Source organism: Crocodylus porosus, unplaced genomic scaffold (assembly GCF_001723895.1).
Source record: "Crocodylus porosus isolate Cpor-Errol unplaced genomic scaffold, CroPor_comp1, whole genome shotgun sequence".
Taxonomy (NCBI): domain Eukaryota; kingdom Metazoa; phylum Chordata; order Crocodylia; family Crocodylidae; genus Crocodylus; species Crocodylus porosus.
In genome coordinates, this window is record NW_017728943.1 from 118,650,058 (window position 1) to 118,676,245 (window position 26,188).

The 26,188-nt window shown below is 41.1% G+C and overlaps 1 protein-coding gene across 1 annotated transcript in view; it reads left to right on the top strand.

Annotated features, from left to right (window-relative positions):
* Nucleotides 1-26,188, top strand: part of SYNE1 (spectrin repeat containing nuclear envelope protein 1) — a 514,523-nt gene that overhangs the window by 454,376 nt on the left and 33,959 nt on the right. The window contains exons 125-129 of the mRNA XM_019550064.1: nucleotides 4,050-4,175; nucleotides 7,084-7,239; nucleotides 10,306-10,464; nucleotides 11,134-11,300; nucleotides 20,658-20,820. Coding sequence (XP_019405609.1) covers nucleotides 4,050-4,175; nucleotides 7,084-7,239; nucleotides 10,306-10,464; nucleotides 11,134-11,300; nucleotides 20,658-20,820 — 771 coding nt within the window. The remainder of the gene's footprint in view (nucleotides 1-4,049; nucleotides 4,176-7,083; nucleotides 7,240-10,305; nucleotides 10,465-11,133; nucleotides 11,301-20,657; nucleotides 20,821-26,188) is intronic.

Consider the following 26,188-nt stretch of genomic DNA (forward strand, 5'->3'; position numbering starts at 1 on the left):
CCTACCCTGGGGGTGTTTAAGAGGAGGTTAGACGAACACCTTGCTGGGGTCATTTGACCCCAGTAATCTTTCCTGCCATAGCAAGGGGTCGGACTAGATGATCTACTCAGGTCCCTTCTGACCCTAGAAACTATGAAACTATGCTATTACGCTAATGCACAATAAAATAGGCTACTGTGCATTAAGCATCACTTAAAAACCTTGCATTAAGCATCACTTAAAAACCTTGCATGTTCACTACTGCACATTAAAGCAGCCTTACGTTGGAGGTACTAAATTTAATGCACATTAGGAAGAGTACCTTAATACACATGTAGATGCATCCACAGTTTCCATAAATTAGAATGGGGCTCATGTAACTATATTCCCGTGCAAGAAGTTGAAAATTTTGTCTCATTCTGACTTAATGCATGAAAAGCTAAATTTTTTCTAGGTGTAAGTTCAGCAGAACATTTCAAAGAATTTGGTTCACAGTTTCTCCAGTCTTGTAATAAGAAAGAAGCAGCAAAATAGCTAAAAATAAAAAATAAAAAAATAACAGCTATAATAGATCATAGCCATAAGCCAACAGGTTTGGAAAGGATCCAAAAAAATCACTCTTTTTCATTCAGGCATCTTCTACCCTTTCCCCTGCTTCTGACTTTGTCTAATGTTGCTTATAGTCACTAAATCTCTGATGGCTCATCAAGGCTCACAGTCTTGCATATTTGAATGTTTTCTTGTAGTAGCATCTAAAACACATTGAAATGTCTCCTAGCAAAGAAAAACATAGAACCTCATGCCCAAAAGTGAAAAGGGGAGAGACTATAGAGTGAATATTACATGGGTGCTTCAGGGCAGTTCATATGGTTCTGGACAGCAAAAACCCTAATTATAATCCAAAAAGGAGGCAGCATCCCCAGTTGCTCTGTAATGATCCTATGGCCAACTTGTGGAGCACTGGTGGTAGTTCCTTGAAGAAGAATACATTTTGCCTTTTGCTGTATGGGTGACCCCACTGTGCATAGACATGTTTGAGAGATGAAGAAGGAAAGCAGGATGCAGGCAGGGGTTTGTGCAGAAAGTATTCTTTGTATGCCTGAAAAAATAGATAAAACACAGAAAAGAACCTTGAGTGGGAAAAAGAAGAGCATGAAGCATTAGTACAGCTTGAAAGTAAGAAGTAGAGGAAAAAAGAATCACTGAAATAAGTGGCTGGAACAAAAGAAAACAAAATCTAAGTGGGGAAAGAATCAAGGAAGTTAATGGCATAATTTTAAACTGAAGAAAATGGATTGGAATGTCTTTTGACTGTCAAGTAGTTGCTGAACATGAACACTGGCTTAATTCACGGTTATATGGTGTGGCAACCAAAAGATGCCCAAATAATTTCCCAATACATGAAAATGTGTGAAACAAACTATCTCTTCTAAAACACAGGGTTTTTTTTAGAGAGATCTTGTTTTGGATTGACTGTATAGTTGGGAGAGCTGGTGCAATGAAAGGTAACACCAAAAAAAGCCCTTGCCTCCTGCATGTTTCATGGACTATCATGGGGCTACAGCAACAGTCCAACCCTACTCTTACAACAGGGACATATGGGGCATGGGATGGCTCTTTGGAAATTTCTTTTAGACAGGAAGGAAGGTGTATAGGAGTCCTCCCTACTTCCTTTCTTAGGAAGAATGTTTTAAGTTTAGGAAGAACAATACAATCCATATCAGAAAGGCAAGATCTCAAATGGTGCAGTTAAGCATTAAGCTTCTAGACACTTATTTGTATAATGAGGTTTGCTCATCACTAGTAAAGAGCTAATCAAGGCAACAGAGATGGCAATGGAAGTTTTACTAGAGTTACAAAGCTAAAATAGTGAAGTTGAGTGCTGGCTGACAGTTGCAGAAATTTTAATCTTTATACAATTAACACAGAGATTTTTACTAAGCATGAATAGTTTTGTCAGGGCTGTCCAACTGGCAGCCATGGGCTGTATGTGGCCTACAAGAAAATAATCTGTGCCTGGTGGGTTCCTGCCTAGCCACTGCTAGCCCCCATTGCTCGTGTAGCAATGACAGCCAAGGTCTTCAGGGTCTCCCCCTCCCTTCTCGGGCCTCTCCCACTTCTGGGAGCAGAGGGGGTTTGGGAAGTGGAGCAGCAGAGGGGGCCAAGGGTTTCCATGCTTTGATGCCAGGCTGCATGCATTACATGCATCACAAAGGACAGAGCCAAGCCGTCCATGCTGTGTACTGCAGGTGTGCTGCCTGCACTGCAGGTCAGGCTGCCTGTAAAGTGCATACACCTGGGATGAGAGGTTGTGCACAGTGGTGGGGAGCTAGGCTGTGTGTATGGCAGGGGGTGGGGAAGGGCTGAGCTGTCTGCATGGTGGTGGAGGAAGGGGTTGCCCATACAGCATGAGACCCCTGGGTCTGTAGCCCTCATTGCATGCAGCCTCCAACTGCCTAGAAGTTGGAGAGCCCCGAGTTATGCCATTTCTGAGAACTTTGGGTAAATAATGTGCAGTTTACACATAAGCTATTAACATGCACTTGAATTACCCCTTTCCCCACTCTACCCTACCCACTTTTCTTTATGCATTTTCCTGTTGAAGGTTGAGGTCTAATGCATTTTATGACTCATGCTCACACAGCACTTATTTTTCCAGAGTTTGTTCTCTAGTTTGTTCAGTATGTGATGAACTGAAATCGCCTTAACACTTCAACATTAAGTCAATGCCTGCTTTTTGGTGGAGTAGTGCATTTCCATTTGCTACCTTCCTGCTTCCTTCATCAATCCTTGGATAATCAAAAACATTTACTTATATGGAATTTTACAACCTACAGCTGAAAGTTCCTCCTTTCTCAAAATGCAACATGACAATACAAAAATCTTTATGTTGAAGTTCTCACTGAAAACTTTTGTTCAGAAATGGAATCTTGCCACATAAAAGGAGGAATGATCTGGAGAATTCCCATCCATTGTCTAAACTATTTACTTCCATGTTTGTCTGCCACCATAAAGAGGAGCTTCTGAAGCAAAAGTCTAGCCTGGCATCTTGCTCTGTACACACAGCTGTTGAGTATGCATATTTTCTAAGTTGCTTTTGAATAAGATGAAAGCAGGTAGGTAGCAAGCAGACCTATAGCAGTCTTATTTCATGAATGTTATTGGTATACATGTATACTGTACAGTACACTCTGTATTTTGCATTTTTGAGAAGTACACGAGCTCCTCCATTCTACTGTTTAGAGCCCTTGGATCCAATCTTGCAGTATTTGGATCAGGTCTCTAACTGGGATCATAATCATCAGAATGGGACTGCTATTGCAAGAATGTATAATGAAGATGTTTCAAAAGAGATGTCCCTTTATGGAAGAGAAAGGAACACATAAAGGACAGAATTTGTAGGCCTGTAGTACTCTACACATGCACTTTACTGTCAAGTTGACTGTTTCCACAGTAAAGCATCACCATCTACACATGCACTCATATTAGGACGCAGTAATTTAATTGACTCCTTTGTAGAATGGTACTGTCCAGGACAAGTACTATCCTATGGCAGAGTAATTTATGCCACCTCAATGCATGTGTAGACAGTGGTTAGGGCTGGCTGCAAGGGTTCTGCAATGTGGGGGCTGCCTGCCGGCTATACTGTAGTACCTTCATGCCCCAGACAGCCCCTTCAACACTGGAGCCCAGGGGTGACCCCCCACAAGCTTGCTGCCAGCCCAGAGCTGCTCCATCCCACCTCTAACTGCCGCCATCCCAGGTGTGCATATATATGCTGCACCCAGGAGCTGCTGTCTCCATCTCAAGCTGTTTATTCTTCTCTTCACCTTGCGGTAAGGAAAATGCTTTAGATTTGCATGCTGCTTCTCACAGAGCAGTGTATAAGAACAATGTAATGTAATGGTACAAACCATAAGGCCTAAGCCTTGAATATTGTATAACATTGCATTTATGGGAACAGGCTATTATGCAGATATTGCCGCTGCTTGGTAGTTATGTAATCAATGTGCCTGAGCATAATTTAAATCTGAATTGCAGTCAAATAATAATTATTGTTCTGCTTTCAGGACTGGGAAAAATGTGAAAAGGGCATAGCAGACTCCCTGGAGAAACTAAGATCCTTCAAGAAAAAGCTTTCACAGCCATTGCCAGAGCACCATGATGAGCTGCATACAGAGCAGATTCGCTGCAAGGTAAAGCATCAGATCTGCACCATTTGTATTGTAGCACCTTCTATTGTTATTCCTGGTATTTGTGATCTTACAAACCAATGCCCCATAGTTAATTCTCACTGGTTTACTAGGTTATGTTTACATAGCACTTGAAAGATAGGGCTGGATTCTGATCTCACATTGGCATAAATCAAGCTGTACTCATGTAAAATCACTATAAGTGAGATCAGAACTCAGTCCATAAAGTATCATAAAAGTATTGGCATTTTTTTAATATTTTTGAATCTTTACTTAATGAAACTGCCACTGAAAAAAGTTAGCTCACAGGTGTTAAAACAGTGGCATTTAAGTTATCTGTACTGGAATGCTTTGAAGTACACACATTTATGCTGCCTTAAGCCCCTGGCACACATTATATTTCTGACATCATACCATTAATAGAAACATGCCATGTGTTCATCAAATTTATGGTACTATAAAGTGTGTGGGGGGGTGGGAAATACTCAAAAAATGTGTACCATCTTTGTGGCTGGTTAATTTGGTGCTGTAAACTGAATGTGTCATGCCACATCTTCCCAATGCTGACAATCAACTGACTGTCAACATCAGAACCAGGGCAGCCCCAGGTCTGTAACCTAACTGCTCTTGTCTCACTGCTGACATCAGCTTCTAGTCGTCATTGTGATGTGGTCTTGCTGGGACCCGGCATGTTAAAGAGCTGTGCTGTGCAGTCCTTGATTTTTAAGACCTTTTCAGATCCCAGGTCCTAGAGAGCTTCAGGTCATGAAGCAGCTCTTGGTTCCAAAACAAAACCTCCCCTGCCTAACTGCTGGGATTAGTTTGGGAGCAGCTGTGGGTCCCAAACTCAGTTTCCCCCTGTCCTATCCCCAGAGGATGCTGGGCACGCAGCTGAGAATGGGGGAGCTTCTCCCATCACCAGCTGCATGCACTGGTTTAAAGAGTTGGGGGTGAAAGAAGTTCCCTTATCCACAGCTATATGTGCCAAGAGGTTCTTTAAATGCATGAGTCCATCTGGAGATGGGAGAAACGCCCATCCCCAGGTCTTAAGGCCAGGTGCCTTTTTAAAGGGCCATGTGCAGCTCAGAATGGGGAAAGCTCCCTAGTCTCCAGCTACACCCTGCGGGTACCAGGAGCCTGATGCCAGGTATGACACCCAAGGAACTCAAAAAAGTTGGTGAGCATTCAGCTAGGGCTGTCAGCTGCACACCCATTTTATAAAGGTCCAGGGCACTTTGAGCTTAATGTCAGGGAAAGGCTCTCTGATGTTGGCTTGTGGCACCCCAGACCTTCAAAAAGCAGGTGTGCAGTCGGGGCTGTGGAAATGACACTCATGTAGTAGGGAACTCCTGGCTCCCCAGCAGCCTCTTCCATGTGCTCAGGGGAGGTAGCTGGGGAGTAGGGAATTTCCTGCTCCTCATTGTTTATGAGCAGCCTAGTTGCAGTTTAGAAACAAATTGGATATACCAAAGGGTATTGAAGAGTATGAACATGGTGTAAATTCCAAAGCCAGTCACTAAAAATAGTCCCAAACCAAACCCCTAAATCTAAACACCTTTGGACTAGAGACAGACATTCAAAAAGCCTAAGCCTGAATTGATTCAATCTTTGCAGGTTAGTCTAACCTGGCTAGGCTGAACTGGTTTGTAACCAGGCAGATATTCTCTCTGGACATGGAAATTCAGGTACATGTCTGCAGTGGCCTCCTGTCCCTTCCACAGGGCTGAGCTGAGGGTGGGGTATAGCCAGGCCCTGGCAGGACCTCTGATTAGGAAGATCTGTCTGCATCATCCCAGGCTTTTCGCCACTGGCTGATTAAGGTGCGGGAGTTTTGCCAGCCCCCTGCTAGCACTCTAAGGCAAGGGGGCTGCGCGTGCCTGCATCTGTTGAAGATACAGAGCTTTTCAGTCTCCCTCCCTGCCTCTTTATACTGTCTGCAGAAAACTGACAGGCAAGCAATCTAGCAGGGGGCTGATAACAGTGTTTATCACCTCATCAGCAAAATAATAGCCTCTCTCCATTAGTTCAAACTCTTCTTAAACAGCTTACCAGCTAACCTGTTGGTTAGCTCCAAAACACCCTAAGCAGTCACTCTTCTGTCTGCCTGCCCCAGTGAAATTGGAGACACTCACACAGAGAGACACCTCTTAGCATTAGCTAGTATACCACATGCCTAGGGGCTGTGGGGCTAGGGTCCATGCTCTGGTAGATAGAAGGGAAGGAGGAAGCAGTGAGGTGGGGGCAGAGCAGGGGAAAGCCAGGCAGACCCTGCTGTGCCTGCAGTCTCTGCCTGAGCTCCAGCCAGGGAACAGAGGGGAGGGGCCAGCCCTGCTGTGGAGCAGAGGGCCCTGCCCACCCAGAGAGCATGCCAGGATGCTGGGGGAATCTGGTTTAACTTAAACCAGAAAGGGGTCTGGGATAGACATTGCATAAACTGCTTTGAGCCAAATCAGTTACTACATTCAACTAGGTTTATCTCAAACTGGTTTCAGCCATTTTCAAAATGGCTTATGTGCATGAAACATCTGTTCTGTTACCGGTTTAAACCAGTTTCTGATCATTTAAACTGGTTTATGTGTAATGTCTGTCCCTAGCCCTGAAGTTTGACTATGGGAGTTAATTTCAAACCTATGACTCCTGTCTTCATGGCTGACACATTTTCCTGTACCTTTTTTTTCTACCAACGTGATCTTCCTTCTAAGCCTTCATAGTATAATACTGGTTTCAAATAGTGTTCCCTTTAAATATCATTGACATTCTGCCTCTAATTTGTGGCTTTGCTATATACAACTAGATCTTAATGTTCCTGTTCAAGCTTCATAAGCACTTGCAAGTTTTTATGATATGATTCTTGCTGAACTTCTGGTTAGCATCCTGATTCTTCACGCAAGTTTTTCATTTCTTTTACAAGGAGCTGGAAAATGCTGTGGAAGGGTGGACAGATGACCTTGCACATCTCACTCTGCTGAAGGAGACCCTGTCTGTCTACATCAGTGCTGATGATATCTCAATCCTGAATGAACGCATTGAGCTACTGCACAGACAGTGGGAGGAGCTGTGCCACCAGGTAAATAGCTTCAAATCAGTTATGCAAATAAAGGTGATGCAGGGACATCTAAATATGAAAAGCAACTGTTGGAACAGACAGGTACTAACCAGATCCTGGGATTGACTTAAAACTGAAGTCTGTTAATTTGTTAGGGTATAATCTTGTGAGTCCTTTGCTGCGGAACTAGAAGTCAAATTTGGCACCTCAAATGGAAGTTTTATTGAGATGTTCAACACATGAATTTTAAGGGTTAGATAGAAAAATATTATTTAGCCATACCAGTTTGCCAGTTTTTAAACTAGAAAACAGAAAAATGTCCACTTCAATTACAAAGACATTAAGGTTAGGTACAGACATTCAAAAAGCCCAAGGAGGAATCAGTCTAAGTTACACAGGTTTTTTTGGAAGCAGCATAGTTTAGATCGGTAGGAAACAGAACACGCATTTGCCCTTTGGTGGGAGGGGGGCAAAACTTAGACGGGGTTCCACCATTTTTAAATCAGCCTGTGCACCAAACTTCTACTCTGTTACAGGTGTAGACTATTTTCAGTCATTTATACTGGTAAAAGTATAATGTCTGCACCTGGCCTAAAATGAGAAGATTTAACAACAAGTATAAATTTAAGGGGGAACACTGAACAGCAAATGCAGAGTGGAATAACCAAAAATTTGCCTGTGAAATGGAATAGTAATTAAGAACAATCTCACTTCTGAAAGGGAGCTAAGACTGACCTAATAGTTAAAGGATTTGTACATAATCTGATTGCAGTCCCTAAAAAAACTCATCCTTACATTTCTGTAGACAGATTCTCCCAGTGAAATTCTGTCGGCTCTTGAGTAGTGGTTATGCCAAACAAAACAAAGAAAAGAAATATGTATATATTTGTATTTATCTTTGTATTTATGATGGCAGAACATTTCTCCAGTATATATTTTAAGTGTTTGTTTTGGTACCCACCAGTCTTTTCAGACTTTCTGAGAATGGTCAGTGAAGTAGAATATAAGCAAGCTTGGGGAATCTATGTTAAAGTCTGTGATGTTGCTAGCCAACAGGCACAGTAAAAAAATAAGAGAGTAATGTTGGCTTTGTGGGACTGGATACAAAAACATTCTTCATGGTATGGAGAAAAGAATCCTACTGTACCTCACACTCTGTTGATACTTTCTGCTGTTCCTTGTTTTTTTTAATAAACGCTGCTTGACCATTTGTCTTCCTCTGAGCTGAAGGTAATCCTTGATACCACTTGGTTATAAATTTACAGTACAATTGTTGCATTTTACACTTTCTTCTTATGCTTAGAAATCCAGGTTTGCAGTTGTTTTTTGTCCAGGAGGATTACTGTTATTGTGTTTCCATAATCCAGTATCTAGAAAACAGTGAATAGCTGTCTTGTTTAAAAACCTGTTGAAAGAAGTTGCAAGTAAACAGTTTGTTGTGTGAGAATAGACTTATGCATTATAAACTCTTATGAAATAAAGGAGAGGCTGAACATACCATTGATGAGCTGGAATACAACTTGGCGCTCTCACTCATTTTCCCAGACTCTTGTTTTAGATTCTTAGAGGATGCCTATGTAGCTAAAACGGCTCTAAACAACCTAACTTTTATACCAGTTTTACAGCATGGCAGTCGATTGCTCAGTGTAGATTGCAAAACCTGACTGAGAAGTATAGCAAACACTCAGAAAGTTAGCCCAGGCTGAACTTTCTGCTGCCCCACCATTAGCAACTATCTTAAAAACTGGTTTGGGTATGTTCTGCACTACTCTGCAGTCACTAGAGAGAGATCCTTCAGAAGAAAGGAAAGGGGCAGTTAAACATATTATGCCCCATTAGGTCATTTATATATTAAATGTTTCAGAAGTAACCAAGTGAAATGAGGCTGTAGAGCTGTAGGATTGTTTTTTCTTGTTCAGAAGTTGTATGTTTCCGGTAAGATACTATCAAGTTTAGAACCGCCAAAAGGAAGTGTGCTGCTGCTTGGGTCTCACTTAAAAAAAATCTAAAGCTTTAGTTAGAAAACAGAAGTAGGTTGTACATGAAAGGGCAGGTGCAGTGTTCATGCTATCTGTGGAAGATGCAGGGGTAATCTCAGAAGTAACTCAGATTACTGAAGAGGGAGAAGCGAGTAAGATGCCATTACGTTATAGTCATGCAACTGTCAGAAATTCTAACCAGACAGATTAGTTTACTGTGTACCCTCTCTGCTTAATGTGTTTGCAAGGGATCTTCCTTTCTGAGCAGCATTGTTGTATTTCACAGGCTGAGAGGGTAATATCATTACGGAAACGTGTAAACGTAGATCAGGCTTTTTGTTTCCACTTCCTTTAGGTGCTGTTGCCTCGTTCTCTTTGACTCTTCACTTGTTTCCTGTTACTTTCAGAGATAGCACTGTTTTAACCCTGGAGAATCTCTGTTTGCATAAAAGCAGTTCTGCACAAGTGGATGCACCCAGAAAAATCTGTATATTTGCAGACAAACCAGGGGATTATACATTGAAAATATACTGTGTGTAAATATCCTTTAACAGTTTGACCTGTGTTATGTCTGTTTCTTCTTAAAAATCCCTTTGGTTTGCTTTCTGGAACATGTGATTGTTTTTAAGTCTCACACATGTATGCTAATTCACCTGTCTTTTTGGCATTTGTTCTCTCAAATAAGCAAACAAAGCTAATGTCGCATGTGAATCTTAATAAATGAAAATAATGACTCTAAAAACAAGGAATGGGCCGTCTTCCAAGAAAAGCCCTCACTCATTTTTTGCTTTGTTTTGGCAGCCTCACTTAAAGACCTAAGGTATTTATCTTCCTATGAAGCAAAATATATTTATGGGCCTCTGAGTATCATCACCCATAGACTCCTCCCCACACGTAGTGAGATCTGGCTGACCGGAATCCTGAGATTAACACTGATCTTTAAGCTCCTAAAGAGCCATGCAGGGTTTTCTCAAGCACAATTTTAATGGCAACCAGGCAACTCAAACCTTTTGCAGAGGCTCAAGAATTTATTTTTGATCCTGAATGGGCTTTTGTCGCCTACTAGCTGTGTTGAGTTTTTATTTTCTCCCTCTGTAAACATTATAAGGTCTCCTTAAGGCGGCAACAGGTGAATGAGAGACTGAATGAGTGGGCAGTCTTCAGCGAGAAGAACAAGGAGCTCTGTGAGTGGCTGACGCAAATGGAAAGTAAAGTTTCTCAGAACGGAGATATCCTCATTGAAGAGATGATAGAGAAGCTCAGGAAGGTACAGTGCTTTTTTGTTCTTGATGTTTAGATGTGCTTAGACATCAATGCCTTTTCTCCTGTTGTGCCTGGGTATTCTGCCTGTGTTGTTGAGAGGATATTGGATTAGTTGGATGGCTGGTCCAAGTCAGTACGGCAGTCTGTAAGTTCCGGTGAGATTTTTTTCTGGCTGCTTCTCTTCTTTGGCTATGCATCTTTTCTCGCTAACATTTTGAAATGGATGGACTTATCAAAATATGACAAAATAGGTCAGATGCTTACAAGCCAAGGGAAGTGAATGGTTGACTAAGTGTTGAGTCACTGTCCCTGGTGATCTTCTTAACTGCTGTAAATGTATTTGGAAAATATTTATTTGATTAGATTATTCATGTTTAGCTGGTAAGGTTTGTGAGGATTTCTTCATACAGCATACTATTTCTAAGCAAAGCTTGCCCCCTCCCCCCAGCAGATGTTACGTTTAAGCATGATTAACCTGTTAACCTTGCAATAAATCAGATGTCATATGTTCAGCCAATTTTTGGAGACCTAAAATAACAAACCAGGTATAAAGATTTTCCACATATAATGTAGCCTTGGTCAGTGCTTGTGTGTATTATAGGTCCAGCATTGCTGAGCTGAATGTGTTCTGAAATAAGCTTCCTGACCTCTATGATTGTTCACTGCCATCTAGGATTATCAAGAGGAAATAGCTGTTGCCCAAGAGAATAAAATCCAGCTCCAACAAATGGGAGAACGTCTTGCTAAAGCCAGTCATGAGACCAAAGCATCAGAGATTGAGTACAAACTTGGCAAGATCAATGATAGATGGCAACATCTTCTAGACTTGATTGGAGCCAGGTAAAAACAGCTCTTTTTATTAAAACTTTACATAAGATACAGTTATATATTGAAAATCTCATCAGCTGAGAGTGTTCTCCACTCAAAGAAGGATTCAGAACTTCATCTTAACTGTGAGCATTTGCAGCTCTCAGCCATCAGCATATTTTATTGAATTTATCCTTCCTGTTCTACTATATGTACATTAGATGTTTAAGGCACGTGGTTCAAACACAGTATTTCCTGGAGTTACTATAATCTAGTTGTAGTCAGAGGCTTACTGACTTTTGCTCTGGGGTAGTATTTTTTTTTTTTAGTTTGGATCCTACAGCTGGATGCAAGTCCTTTCTTGAAAGGGTAGCACAAAGGGTGCTAAGTGACTCATTTTGGTTGTTAAGGATAATTCATAGAGCATAGTATTGCTTGTTTGCCCATGTTTGTTTCAAGTACTGAAGGGGGAGCGTAATCTGGTAGTGCAAATAGACATATGTCCATTAGGCCTAGACAGTCCTTTATTTCATTTTAAAATATCTTTTCAGTAATTTATTTTGTTTAGAGCAAGGATGTCAAACTCAAAGAGGCCTTGTGGGCCCCAGCAGGATTGACCCTGTGCAGCACTTGCGGCACCAGGTCCAGCCCACACACAGTATGCCCTGGCCCTGAGGCTCACTGGGCATGTGCTTCCCCCAGTGTGCAGGCTGGACCCAGTGCTGCATGCAGCACAGAGGGGTGATCTGTTGTGCCGCATGCAGTGACAGGTTCCACTTTCATGCCACAGGCAGCGCATGCCCCCTCCCAGCCATGTATGCCACATGGCCCCAGGGCTGACACATCCTGCATGTGGCACGTGGGGCAAGACTGGCCACATGTACCACACACAACACAGAGGACTAGGATGGGGCACATGCTGCATACAGTGCCCACTGGACCAGTCCCTCTGTCATGGCCCAATCTAGACAAGCCCCAAAGCCAGCATGCAGGGCTGGGCTGGTGGGGTGCTTCATGCAGTCCATGCCCCAAACTGACCCCCTGTATTGTGTGCAGGACATGCAGTGCCAGGTCCAGTCCAGACACTGCATGCAGCATGGCAGTGCCAGAGCCAGCACATGAGGTTGGTCTGCTGAGCTACAAGCTGGATTATATGGCTCCACGGTCTGGATTCAACCCACAGGTTGTACTTTTGACACCACTGGGTTAGAGAAGTAAATAATGTTGCACATTTAATATGTGAAAACTGTTTCACTTTTGTTAGTGCCCTTTCTGAGCTGTACTCTTCTCCAGTCCACATACAAATGTTTTGCCATATCTATGTATATGTGCCGAATTCTGCATAGCAATGTGTGCTCAACATGTTGTTTGAGAGCCTTTGACTTTAAGGGCATTACTGTCTGTGTGATATTTCACTATCCTATTTACAGCATCTTATTTTACATTTCTTTATTCATCCCAGTGGCATTCTTTGTCTTATACCATTCCTTCAAAATTTCTGTATCTATCTAGGGTTATTCAGCAGCTTTCACTCTGACAAAGTAGTTCCTTGGTTTCAGCCCATTTAGAATGAAAGTAAATGTATAGTCACTCATGGAACATTAGTTCAGGAAGTGACATTTATCTCAAGCCAAGAACCTGATAACTTTAGGATGTTGTGATATATCACCCATAGGGAAACAAATCACTTATGGGCTTCTAATATTTAAACAAAATTGTTTTGCTCCCTTTATGCCATAGTCAAGTTCTTAAAGGTTTCTAATGAAAAATGATGGCATATTCAGATAGCCCATAGAGATCTAGAAATGTATTTTGCTGTGCTTGGTATTGGAACGGATGGTTGATCTCCAGATGATCTCACAGTTGGCTTTTCAGGGAACTTATAGAAGTAATGTATTACCCATTTGTTAAAATTCCTATTCCATTTTAAAATGGCTAGTCCCTGGCCAGAAAGGAATTTGTGTAATTATGTGCATAAAATAATGTTAAAACAGTTGCTTCTATTCACTCCAGACCTGGGTACATTTTATTGGGAGTGACAGGATCTCTACAAATTTAGATAATGTGTATAAGGTTTGGGTACCAAATGGCTGAGAGGATTGCTGATGGGATATGTAGCCTTTGCCAATTCAGCTATAGCCCAACTGCGTAGTGTTTAATACTGTTGCTTATTAGATCACAAGCTCATTTCATGAAGATTAATTAGGCCCATTTCTTAGTTGACAGATGCTTGCATCTCCAAAACTAAGCTGATAAATTGCTTTGGAAACTCTTTGGGATAAAATATAGTGTACTGGGATATGTTATTGTTTTCATATTTCTAGCTAAGGTTGAAATGCATGACTTAGTTGCAATTTATCTGCGAAGTACAGTTTTATATTTGGCACTGCTGATATTACAGTGAAAATTCTGCATTCTGGATCCCTGACAATATTCATGAACAGCTATGTATATACACCGCTCATGCTTGCGTTTCAGTATTAAGACAAGTTCATCTGTCACAGGAGTGTATTTTTATTGGTTCATTTTTTGCAGCCATCAGCCAATAGGAAATTATAGGAAAATGCTTTAAGAATGCAGTCCTGCAGCCTTTTTTGTTCAGAATATGCATAAGAACGCGATAGGTTGAGTCTAAATAATATTTGTTTCTGTTTCAAATGAAAACCTTCATATTAAAAAAAAATCTGTATAGTCTGAAAGTAGACTTTTCTGGTCTTTGCAGCAAACTTGTTTGTTGGGGGTAGGGGAAGTAATAATTTCATTCAGAATCTCTGTGTGTTTATAATTGTTTGTCATTTGCAAGGGTTAAAGCAGCATGTTTTTCTTTTTCACTTTTTCCATCAACCTCTTCCCTCAGGAAGAGGTAGAAACTCTTCAGAAAGACAGCTACCTCTCTGTGTTAGTGATTTCCCATTTCTTGCCTTTTAGGGCTAAAAATATTTTCTCCCTCTAAATTGCCAATTCCAATTTTTTTTAAAAGGCCCACTGCAACAAAAGCTGTATACAGTGTATGGGTGTATGATTTATTAAGGACTTGCCCAAGTCCACAACTGCTCAAAGTTTGTACTGAAGGCTTTTTAATCGCACCCCGCTCCTGTCCCTCCCCCCTTCTTCCTCACACTCCTGGCCTGCATTCCAGGAGATCAAGCCTGGCACATGTTGATGAATGTAAGTTTTATTTAGAAACATGACCACTTGTCACCATTCAGTCTCATGTTATCAGACAAGGTCTGCTAACATTTGTTTGGAGCCTGGTCTTTTTTTTTTTTGGTCTGGTACTCACTAGCAAAAGGAAGCTTTCCCCCAGCACAGTCTTTACAAGACCTTGGACTGCATGTTTTTGTTTTTAATACTGGAAAGTTTCATGGTGGTGGCAGAGGACTTATGTGCTGTGAAGATGGCAGAGGACTGCAATGTGGATTCAGACCTCCCAGACTGCAATTGCGATGTCACAAGGCAGGCAGCAATTTACCTTCTTTCAATGCATTTCTTTGGAATTTTATACAGCTTGCTCAGAAACTAGTTATTGAAACATGAATTTATAGCTAGAAACTACTGTTTTTGCTCAGTCTATATATAGTTGTGTTAGACAATAGTGTTTGTTTCCTGCTTAAATCTTTTGGAGCCCCACATTGATTGTTCTTACCTGGAAGCCGCCTTGTTTCTTGTAAATGGCTTAGAGATGCTGAATGAAACCACAGACCTGATTTTACTACTGCTTTTAAGATCACATAGACACATGAGAGAAACTAGAGGTTGTATTTGACTACCCACTGTACATGTCATCAAAGGGGCATGGCTACAACCAAAAGGCAGGGACTTGAAGAGGCTGTATAAATATATTTCTGACTACAAGTGCTAAGCTAGTCTTTCCTGTACGTTATTAAAATGTCTGTAGTCTCGTGAACAGTTTGTAGCTCATCTACAATGTGCATAGCTGCATTTAAAGATTTTTATTTGTTAACTTAATCTTTTGGAAGTTTTTACAGGCTTGTACATTTCCACAGTATTTTTAGGATAAGCTATTGTGTAATTGAATCATAAGGTTATTTTTCAGTTCAGCTGCAGGTATGATCTAAAAAGTACTCCTCTTACTGATCTTTGAGTATTCCATTTTTCCCTCTATACAGTTTAACTTATTTCAAGTGATAAAATAACATTGCAGTATTGTCAGGTATTATGAGGAGAAGACTTTCTCAAACAGAGACATTCTAGCAAGAATAAAAGAGTGCATCAGTGGTGTGCTTGCTAGTTTGAGAACACAGGTCTTTCCAAACTCATAGAGTAAAGCGTTTTCTTTTCTGTCTTAATTTTCTCCCTTTTGAAGTGGAATTCAATAGTTTTGCGATTCTGACTTGTTTGCATTAGGATATTACTGTAGAAATTGTGTTTGTGTAATAGGTATAAACAACAGACTGGTTATGGACATATTTAGCTGTTATAATCTTTCTGGCTTTTTCTGTTGTTTTTAAGTTAATATTAGTAAGTAGCTATCTGTATGACTAATATTGTAGCTATGAGTTCTTTATGATTCACTCTTCTGTTTTATATTTCAGTATATGCTTAGACTTAAGCAGAACTTAAGATATCTAGGCCTGTGTTTTGAAGCTGAAAAGATTGTCATATTTTTGTCAGCTCCAAAATGTCCTCCGTTTCTTTTTCTTGATTTGCACTAGGCTTTTAATGAATCTCTGTATCTTTCTCTAGTGTTAAATCATCACTGCAAGTTCAACAGACTAATTTAAATCTTCAGATATGTTTTTTCTGTAAACTATGGAGCCAAACAATTGGATTGCTTATTCTTTTGCTTTCTGAGCAAGGTCAAATGCCTAAGATATAATATGGTCTATAAGAGAAGTACAGTGAGCTGCAGGGACTTACTGTACTTGTATATCACACTTGCTAAATTTATACAGCCGCACATGCTTAAACCAGGCATGTGACAGTCCCAAGCCTCTATTTTGAATCTGGAATCCTTGTTAGCGAGCAGAAGAACTGATCCCAAGCTTCTTATGTAGTTAGCGCTACACAGAAAGTGCCGCATGGGATTTTCCGTGAAAAATCTACTCTATTTTTATTTTCACTCTTTAATGCAATACTGTGTTCCCTTTGGGGTTCCCTTTCTATTCTGCTGAGGGTAGGATGCCTGTCCAGGCTTGATGCAGCCTGATTTGTTCCTCCTAGCAGAACTGCATTAATCCCACAACCTTTCAGGCCCCATCTTTCACAAGAGATCATGGGCTAGGATTTGGAGTTGCTGTACAATATAGAGATTTAGGACCTTGTTACCCACTAATTTTTAAGTGGCTCCTGGAGCTCTTAGTCCTTGGATTTTCTACACATTAGCACCTGAAACTGGTTTTAAGCATACTTCAAACAGCTTAACTTTAACTAAATTCCAGGTTATTAAAACATAAGAACTTCTTTAATATACTTCCTCTTTATTTTTTTAATTATCATTTTTTTTTTTTACTACTTTTTATTCTATCCTTCAGTAGCTGACTTACTTCATTTCACCACTCTCCCCCATCACCATTTCCTTTCCACCTCCCTTTTCATTACCCTACCCTCTCCCCACAACCTATCACTCTCACATCTGCACCTAGAGCAGGGACAGAAACCTGTCCTGGCTCACCAGCCCTGTATTGGCAACTCACAGCTGTAGCTCCTAGTCCGGCCTCTGCTTGCCAACCCTCTAAGCTAAGTACAGACAGTCAAAAAGCCTGAGGCAGTCTTTATAGAATCACTGCAATCCTTACAGGTTAATCTAAAATGTGTAGATTGAACTGAGAATCAAGTGAACACATGTTTTAGAAGTGCAGCCATAAGCCTGCAGTGGCTCAGGCTAGAAGCTGGAGGAACTAAAGCAAGCCTTCCCTTCCCTTTGGCTTTGGCTGCAAGGCTGGAGGAAAGCTGGGAGCATAGGTAACACATAGGGGAGGAATAGGGGCGATGTGCCCCCTCCGAGATTGACCCTCGCTGGCCAGGGAATGGGGGGTAATGGCAGATGGCCCCACTGAGGTTGTGAGTGTGCCAAGAGAGGTGCCAGTGGCACATCTGGATTTGCCACACACCCCTGGCCTGGCAGGGGCTGCTGCGACCTTGCCAGGCAGACCCCAGCAGGGTCCTGGGCAGCAGGAGGGGGCTTAAAGCCCCCTCCTCTCCTCTGCCTCATTCTGCTGGACTGGCCCTCAGGGTCTGGCCACTCTTTTTCCTCCGTTCCAGTGATGAGTCAGGGAAGTGCCTGGCAGAGGCTGCTCCACCCCAGCAGGCAAACCAGACCGCAGTCTGGAGCCAGGTTTCCCACCCCTACCTCTTCCTCAGCCAGCCAGAGTACTGCTTTGGCTAGGGAGCAGAGGGGCAGGGCCAACCCTGCTCTCTAGAGCAGACAGTACAGGGCTGCAAAGCATGCTGGGGGACTGTGAGTCAACTTGAACCAGAAAGGTGTCTGGGACAGAAGTTCCATAAACTGGTTTGATCTAAATCACTTAAGTCTGATACTACATTCAACCAGGTTTATCTTAAACGAGTTTCAGCCATTTTGAAACTGCTTTGTGTGCACTGAGCTTCTGTTCTGTTACAGGTTTAAACCAGTTTCTGATCACTTAAACCAATGTATGTATAACTTCTGGCCCTAGCCAAGGTGCAACTGCTTCAAACTCAGTCTAGCACTAACACTGAACAACATTTAAGCAGTTCAAAAGCAATGTGTAACAAGGCCCTGCGTGCTCCACCCTCCCACGTCAGAAAATAAGCTTGTGCGTGTGCATATAATACGCAGTCTTTTGCATTTTAATGGTCATACAAAAGAAGATAAAAGCTGCTTCATGCCCAAACTAGGGAAGAAAAATAATTGGGCAAGCCCCGGGGGCCAACGTAAGTCTATGTCTTGTCTTTGCAAGCCCATAATCAGTATAATTAAAGGTACATGTTGTGTTGCCCAGGTTCTTACATATTTGAAGAAGCATTTAAAAGCCCCTGCATTCTTGGTACTGCAGTAGTACCTGGGAGCCTTAATCACAGGTCAGGACTTTTGTGCTAAATTCGTTACAAACATAAAAGAGATGGATGGTGCCTTTATCAAAGGGCCGTTATCAAATGGGCTTGGTGGCCCATTAGGCAGGTATGGTTAAGGCACATATGTTTCTGTAGCCAGTGCATGCAAGGGTGTGATGTGGTTAGCATCATATCTGCCTGCTTTTGGACCCCAGGCCTGATTGATCAGGTAGAGAGGCACTAGAGAGGTAGAGGCACAGCTAAGCTACAAAGGTAGGATTCAGTCTTGATTATTATGATCTGATTTGTTTCTGTTTTTGTTTTGGGGGGGGTTGGGTGACTTAATGGAAGTCCCAAAAAGAGCTCCAATACACTGTCCTGGAATCCCCTGCTTTCCACTTGGATTGATTCTGTATTAAGCAGGCAGAGTGCTTCCAGAAGAGCATAGAGCCACAGCCACAAATAGTTATATCCTCTAAATTAAATGAATCATGCTCAAGTCACCCCTGCTCTTCAGGCCAGGGACTCACTCACCCTTTTTCATATTTTTCACCAGCAGTGTAGTTATTGTTCCTTGCCCTTTGTGCAGAGCAAAAGGACTATATTTTTATTGCTCCCTCATGTTCCTGTTCTGGCTATCTCTTGCCTTAAACGTGTGTTGTCAGCTCTTTGGAGCAGGGACTGCCTTTTTGTCCCCTATCTGTTCTGTGCCTGGCACAGCTGAGTCCCAGTCCCAAGTACTACAGCAATACTAGCATTAAATAATAATGGCTGTACCACTCCCTGCTGTACATTCACAAGCCTAAATGACTCATTGTTCCCCTTCTGCTCTTTGCGTGCCCACAGAAGGCCAGCTGCATCTAATTTTGAAAAACTAACCATAAAGAGCCAATTTCTGCTCTCACTGATGTCTCTGAGAATAGTGCCATTGATTATAGTGGGACAAACATAGTTGCCATGGCATATGAAATTAAGTGGAAAAATCTCACATTTCAAATGAGACACTTTTAACTGGTTTCAGGTTTGTAAAGCTGCTGATAAACTGCAAGGAAAAGAAGGTCGGGGGAGGACGGGGGAGGACAGTGTAGAGTTGTATCCTCAGTTGGAGTTAACAAGCATTTTCTCTGGTGAGTTGGGGGTTTGCCAGGACACACACAGAAGATGTTAAATGGCCAAAAATGTTTTATGCTGCCCCAAGTTAAGACATACTTGATACATTTTTGCTTTTAGTTTCATGGCAAAAAAATGAAAGCTTCAATAAAATCAGTTTGCAGCCCAGTTGTCTGGTGCTTCTTTTAACTTGTCACCATGACAAATCCAACAATGCTGTATTTTCCAACATAATAAAGTTAGTACATGACTGCCTCTTAAAGTTACAACATCCTTTCATTGAAACATTAGGATTTCTGTAAAATGGTAAAGGAATCTGTTAATGGGAATGTTGATTGAAATCTGAATTGGTACTCTTTCCCGCTCCTCCCCACCACTTTATTCTTAAAAAAAGGATTAAAAGAATTTCGGAACATTTTATCTGGCTAATACAGTTTGTGACTTTCTGGGGAAAACACACTTCATGTACTTTTTCACAACTGAAACTAATAACTAAACTAGTCCCTTGAAAAATCCAGAAATAAATACTTGTAGCTAGATGTCCTCTGCTTCTGTCTGGAAAAGAAAGCCGTGGTGGTACCCTTGATGATTGTTGTAGCACATCAAGGATAGCATTTTCTGTTTCAACTAAGAAATTGTCATGAGGTCACATTCTGCCCTCAGTTACACACCAGCATAAATCTAGAGTAACTCCATTAAAGCCAGTACAAATTGGAGTAGCCCTTAGGACTGGAATAAGTATCAGGGTTATTTGATGCACCAAACTCTGCCTAGTTAAGGACAAAGCCCACCATACCTAGGGATCTTTAGAGGCTTTAGAGAATATAAATGGAAAAAATGATCTATTCAGTCAATCTAGTCTTTCACAAATGCAAGTGAATTTCCTTTTCTTTTTTTTTTTTTTTTTATTGCAGTACCTCCTTGCTGGTATCTGTTCAGGTGGCTGCTGTATTAGTCAAATACAAGGCATAACTGACCACATTTTACACTGACCATATTAATGCTTTTTTTTTCCTACCAAGCTTTGATTCTCCTGATGAAAATACAGGCACATTTAAAAGCTGTCTGCTTGACTTCTGTAAATCCAACATTTCTCTTAACTAGAACCCACATGTTGATGGCACCCTGTATGTTTATGTGATCAGTAAGAGAAGGAATAAGATAAGTAGTTCTGTTTGTAAAGTTTAGATGAAATTCTTCTCCACTGCACTTTTTACCCAAGGTAATGCCTTTTAAAGTCTGTTTAAATGATGTGCAATTGTTCTTTTTTCTCCTTTCTGGCAGGGTGAAGAAGCTGAAGGAGACCCTGGTTGCCGTGCAGCAGTTGGATAAGAACATGAGCAGCCTGAGATCCTGGCTTGCCCACATTGAGTCAGAGCTGTCCAAACCCATCGTCTACAAAACCTGTGACTCTGAGGAGATACAAAGGAAACTAAATGAGCAGCAGGTAAAATACAAAATGAGGTAGAAGAGTAAAAATAAAAATCCTGACATAGACACCACACTGGCAGTTGCACAGTGGGGAAACCCAAATAACGTACCTTGGGCAGCCGATATCCAGCTCAGTGTTGAGAGATGGCACTGATGCAGAGAAGATGCCCTTTGATTTCAAGGCAGTTGGTGCTTATTGCATCACTCTGGTAGAGCCTTCTGCTGCCTTTGACATCGAATCTACAAGGAGCTACTTGATCCTGCCAGACAGAGGTAAGGCACCATGTTATGTCCAGAATTGGTTTAATGTTGTGGTGGTTGTTTTACCTTCAGTGTTTTGCTTGGGTTTTTTGTGGATTGTGAAATACTGTCCAGTTCCCAGAGGTTAAAATGAAGCCTACTGATACTTTGCAAGATTTGTTAAATGCTTAAAAAACTGCATCTGGGGAGATACTTTCTAACTTTGCTTGGCAGTTCACAGATGCCTGAGTCTCTTTGCATGCAGGTTTGCATGAGTTCCATAAAACCCAGTGTTTGACTTTAGGCTAAGTACAGACAGTCAAAAAGCCCAAGGCCTAATTGATTCAGTCTTTGCAGGTTAGTCTAAGCTGCAAAAATTGAACCAATAATCAAATGAACAGACATTCACTTTTGATTCAGGAAATGTAGCCACATGCCTGCAGTGGCTCAAGCCAGAAGCCAGGGGAATGCTAAAGTACAGCTCTCTGGCATGTAACCAGCATGGGCTGTGTGTTCGCTCCCTCTTCCTGCTGCCCCTAAGGTCTCTGGGATTAGAAGTCCAGAATTACAGTAACAGGACTCTGCAAGGTTGTTCATCACTCCTCTTCCTACTTCCAGGTGCCTCTGGGATTTGTAGTCCACAGTCACAGCGAACCCTAAGCAAGCAGGGCAGAGCAGCTCTGTACTCTGGGAAGGGAAGTTTAACGCCCGCCCCCAGGCCCCAGACCTCAGCAGGGGTTTGTCGGGTGGGGGGGAAGTGAGGTGGCCTGTGAGGCCAGTGAGCTAGACCTCACTGCTCTAGCTAGGGAGCAGAGGGGCAGGGGCAGCCCTGCTCTCTGGAGCAGACAGTACAGCCCAGCCGAGGGCTGCAAAAATCTGGGATGCTGGGAGACTATAATTTAACTTGAACCAGGAAGGGGTCTGATGCAACAGTTTCATAAACTGGTTGGACCTAAATTAGTTAAGTCTGATACTACATTCAACCGGGTTTATCTTAAACAAGTTTCAGCCATTTTGAAACTGGTTTATGTGCACCGAACTTCTGTTCTGTTACATGTTTAAACCAGTTTCTGATCACTTAAATTGATTTGTATGTAACTTCTTCTGTCCCTAGCCACAGTGAGCACAGTCTGCATACAGTTCTAGAATGAAGCAGAAAATGCTGTGTTATCAGAAGTGGGAAACATTATTTTTGTTTAAGATTGTATCAAACTATAACCTTGAGGAAAATTTGTGTATGCTTTTCACTTCTCTTTCCCCTGTACAAGCTAGGAAAAAATAGCATCAGTTCTGCAAAGTAAATAAATTAATTACCATTACATATTTTCATTACATTGTGGCAGTTCTGCCTGGATACATAGGTCAGAGATTTTGTCACTCTTAACATGTAACTTGTATTCTGGTTGGTGGTTTCTAGGCAGATTGGCCCTGACTGGAAAAAAAAATGCAACTTTCCTGAACACTAATTGAAGCAGAGTTTTTAAGTTTTTGTGAAGAGAAGCATTCTATTATATGTTAGGGATAATTCAATTATGGCAGTATAGACTAATAAATCGACTGCCTCAGTTTTAAACTTAGTTTCCCAACCTTTTTGCAGTATATACAGGGCAGCTACAAAGACTTGCTAATTCCATGCAGTGCTTTGTTTATACAAAGTAGTGCATAGTGTATGATTATTAAAGTTCATATTTGAGATTTTCTGGCAGTGTGTTCATGTGAGCATTTTTTTTTGAGTCCAGGTATCAATTTAATCCTTTTATTTCTCCTGGAAGTTTCTGTACAATGATAGAATGTGGCGTGCTTTGGAATCAAGTGTTCTCATGAAACAGTCAGCACTGGAAGTAGTGCTTTGTCCTGTAAGTTTAGTATGGTTGCAAGGTCACTGTGCTAATACATCAGTGGTTATACTTGTGTATATAATTCCAACTGTTACTAGGAATCAGTGGGACCATCTACATGAGATGCTGTGGTGCAGGAGCAACAAGCTACTGTGCTATAGCTCATTGCTATCATGTAGTAGCATTGCCAGGCACTAACCGTGTGGCAATAACACTGCACAGTAGCATCAGGAAAAAAACGTGGCCATGGTACTATGCAGTAACACCAATTACTGCATGGTCATTTCATACTTGCTTATGCATAAGCAAGTACGAAATGCCTGTGTGGTAACAACTGTGAGGCTGTGACTTGTGTGGATGTGGCCAGTGACAGCATCAGTCATTTCAGCTGTGTTTAGTCATGCAATTTTAGCACTGCCATAAATTACTAGTCAACCACAAATTTCAAATTTAATTAAAAATGTAAAATTGCAAAACAGAAACAGGAGTCAAATCCCTGCATTGTGATGCCCATCCTGGATTATTTTGATCTTTTTGAGCCTTGTGCACTATTCTCTGCCATGTGACTGGGGTGGGTAAAATGATAGAACATAGGGAAAGTGAATGAAACTCCACTACAGCCTGCCAACCTAGTAAATCTAGTCGTATCTCAAAAGCCATTCATTCATTCATCTATTATGACCTTCATTCTTTCATCTATTATGACTGTAAAAAAAGAGACCTATTATAAGATGATAAAGAACAGGAGATGACACATGTGGCACAGTTCAAACAAGCTAGCAAAGACTGATAAGATTTGAGGTGAATAGATAAACTGCAGGGAGATGGGGCAATCAGTGTAGACACCACCTGAGTAAAGGCATTGTGAAATGAACATAGGAGTTCACCTTGTTTGAACCCCACCTACACAAAAAAGGTGAAATATGAAAAATATTAGTCTACAATTAGGCAAATTTAGATAACATAGGGTATGGTACCTACCTTCAGTGACTGCATTTGAATATGGAAGAAAAGGCACTAGAATAGTAATCGCATCTACCTGTTGAAGCCTATTCTTGTATAGTACCAATACAGTATGCATTTACAGCATACAGTAGGATGAATGAAAAATGGGGGAAAATAGGACTGCCTGTGAAACCATAATTCTGAGTATGCCTCTGTTGAAGAATATCCAGTATAAAGGTACCAGGTGAAAGACGCATCTCTTTTTGCAGGAATGTAAGGATGAAAAGAACCTGCTGTGGTCAACTGTATTATATAATCCCTTTAAAATGCTTGTTTCAAAGTAGTTGAGGTGTTCCAAAGCCTCACTCTTTCCATTGTTAGAGACCTTCTAAATTCTTGTCTAAATTTTATGTATGGCAAGCTTATGTCAATTTTTTTGATGTGCCAGCATCATTAAATAGCTCTTCTCTCTGAGAAGCATATATGTGGAAAGTGGTTGTGTCTTCCTTCAGTCTTCATTTTGCTAGACTAAACAAGCCACTTTCTCTCTTGATCTCTTCTTATTAAGCACACTTCCCATTCCTCTCATCATCCCAATAGCTCTTCTCTGCACCTGTTCTACTTTGAGTATGCCTTTCATGAACATGGCTGATGAGAAATGCATGTAGTATTCCAAATTAAATCCCATAAGTGCACTGTACAATGGCATTTATTTTTACCCATCTCTACTACAGAAAATACCACAACTTTCTGGTAGTGTTAATGGCTGTCTTTATCAAGCTGTTTTGTAGCCCAAGGTACAATCTCAGGGTAGTCAGTAGTCAGAAAAAAATGGCAGATCACTGTCACACAATCAGTCTAATGTTCACATTCACTGATGTTTTTTGGGAAATGTAATTTCAATATGAAGCATTTGCATCAGTGAGATGAGCAATAAAAAAGATTGTGCATGATCAATGCCTTCAGTTGTCCTGAACCCTCCACTTGCTTGGTAGCACTACAGTCATGAAATAGTGATGGAAATAAGAGCTGCAAAATTCTGGGTATAACTATTGAAAGGTTTTGCATATGACTTTTGTGTAAAACACTGGAAGTAAATGAAAGAATTTAACAAAATCACTTGCCAGAGAAGAGTGGGATTTATAAAATACTTCACTGTTCATCTGTGGATTGACTGTCAGAATAAAAATCTTCCATTTTTGAGTTGACTCATTTTTGAGTTTCTTCTCAAAAACTGGAAGAATTAACTGGAAATTAGTCTAAGCTGCAGTGTGCCAACATCTCAAAAAGGTGACTCTGGTTATGCTGTACCATATATAAGAAAATAATAAAGTTGTGCAAGTTGAGAGGAAGAAATCAATATTTATATTCACTTGATTGAATAACAGTAGGACCCTCTGTACTCTACAATTTCAAGGACTTGGAATTTATCATAAAAATCTATCATGGTAAGATTGATGCCCCAAAGTCTCAACTTCCATTATTTTTAATAGTTGACTCTTGAGACTTATTGGAAACGCATCTACCAAATGTGCCTTTAATCATAATCACATATTCCCTGGGCAAATGTAATACTAAAATGAACTGTTTAAATGCTGTTTGGTACTGATTGGGCACATGTATACATGCAGCTGATGTGCACAAATAAAAAAACAAAAAAAATCCTCAGCAGGAGGAATGCAAGACCTACCCTGCTGTGAAGTTTATTAGTTTCATGCACCCTAATAGAGGTGCAAGTGTAGACGCCAAGACATTTACTGCAGAGTTAATTAATCAACTGCGCAGTAAACCTCATGTAGGTGTGCCCATTGTGTCGCTTGTTTTCTTATTTAATTGTCCACTTTACAAACAAATTTGCCACAAAATTTCCAGATTTTTATAAAAGACTAGTGAAGAATTATGGGACCAGGTCAAATAACTTAGGCAGCTTATCTTGCCAGATGTCTTTCTGAGTGGAGACTGCAATTATTTCTTTCATTCTGCTGGTACAAAACAATTGGTTTGAGGAAGCATGATAAAATGTATTATAAAAGATCATAATAGAGCAAGCTTAATGTGGAAATTGAAATGCTGGCTTTGGAATGTAGCATAGAGTTTAGGCAGCTAACTAGTTATCAGGGGCATGTGAAACAGGCTGTAGTCGATTCGGATATAGCAGGAATTGGGGACAGTGATTTAATTCATTGATTCGGATCACTCTCCCAGATTCGATTCAGCCAAATCCAAATCAGAAGATTTGATGCTGATTTGGAGAATCAGCGATTCAGACAGACACAGCTTTAAATTTATTTTTTTTTTACATATCTTGAGGTAGCAGGCATGGCTCATGATTGCTGTGATGCTGGGGTGGATGGAACATCC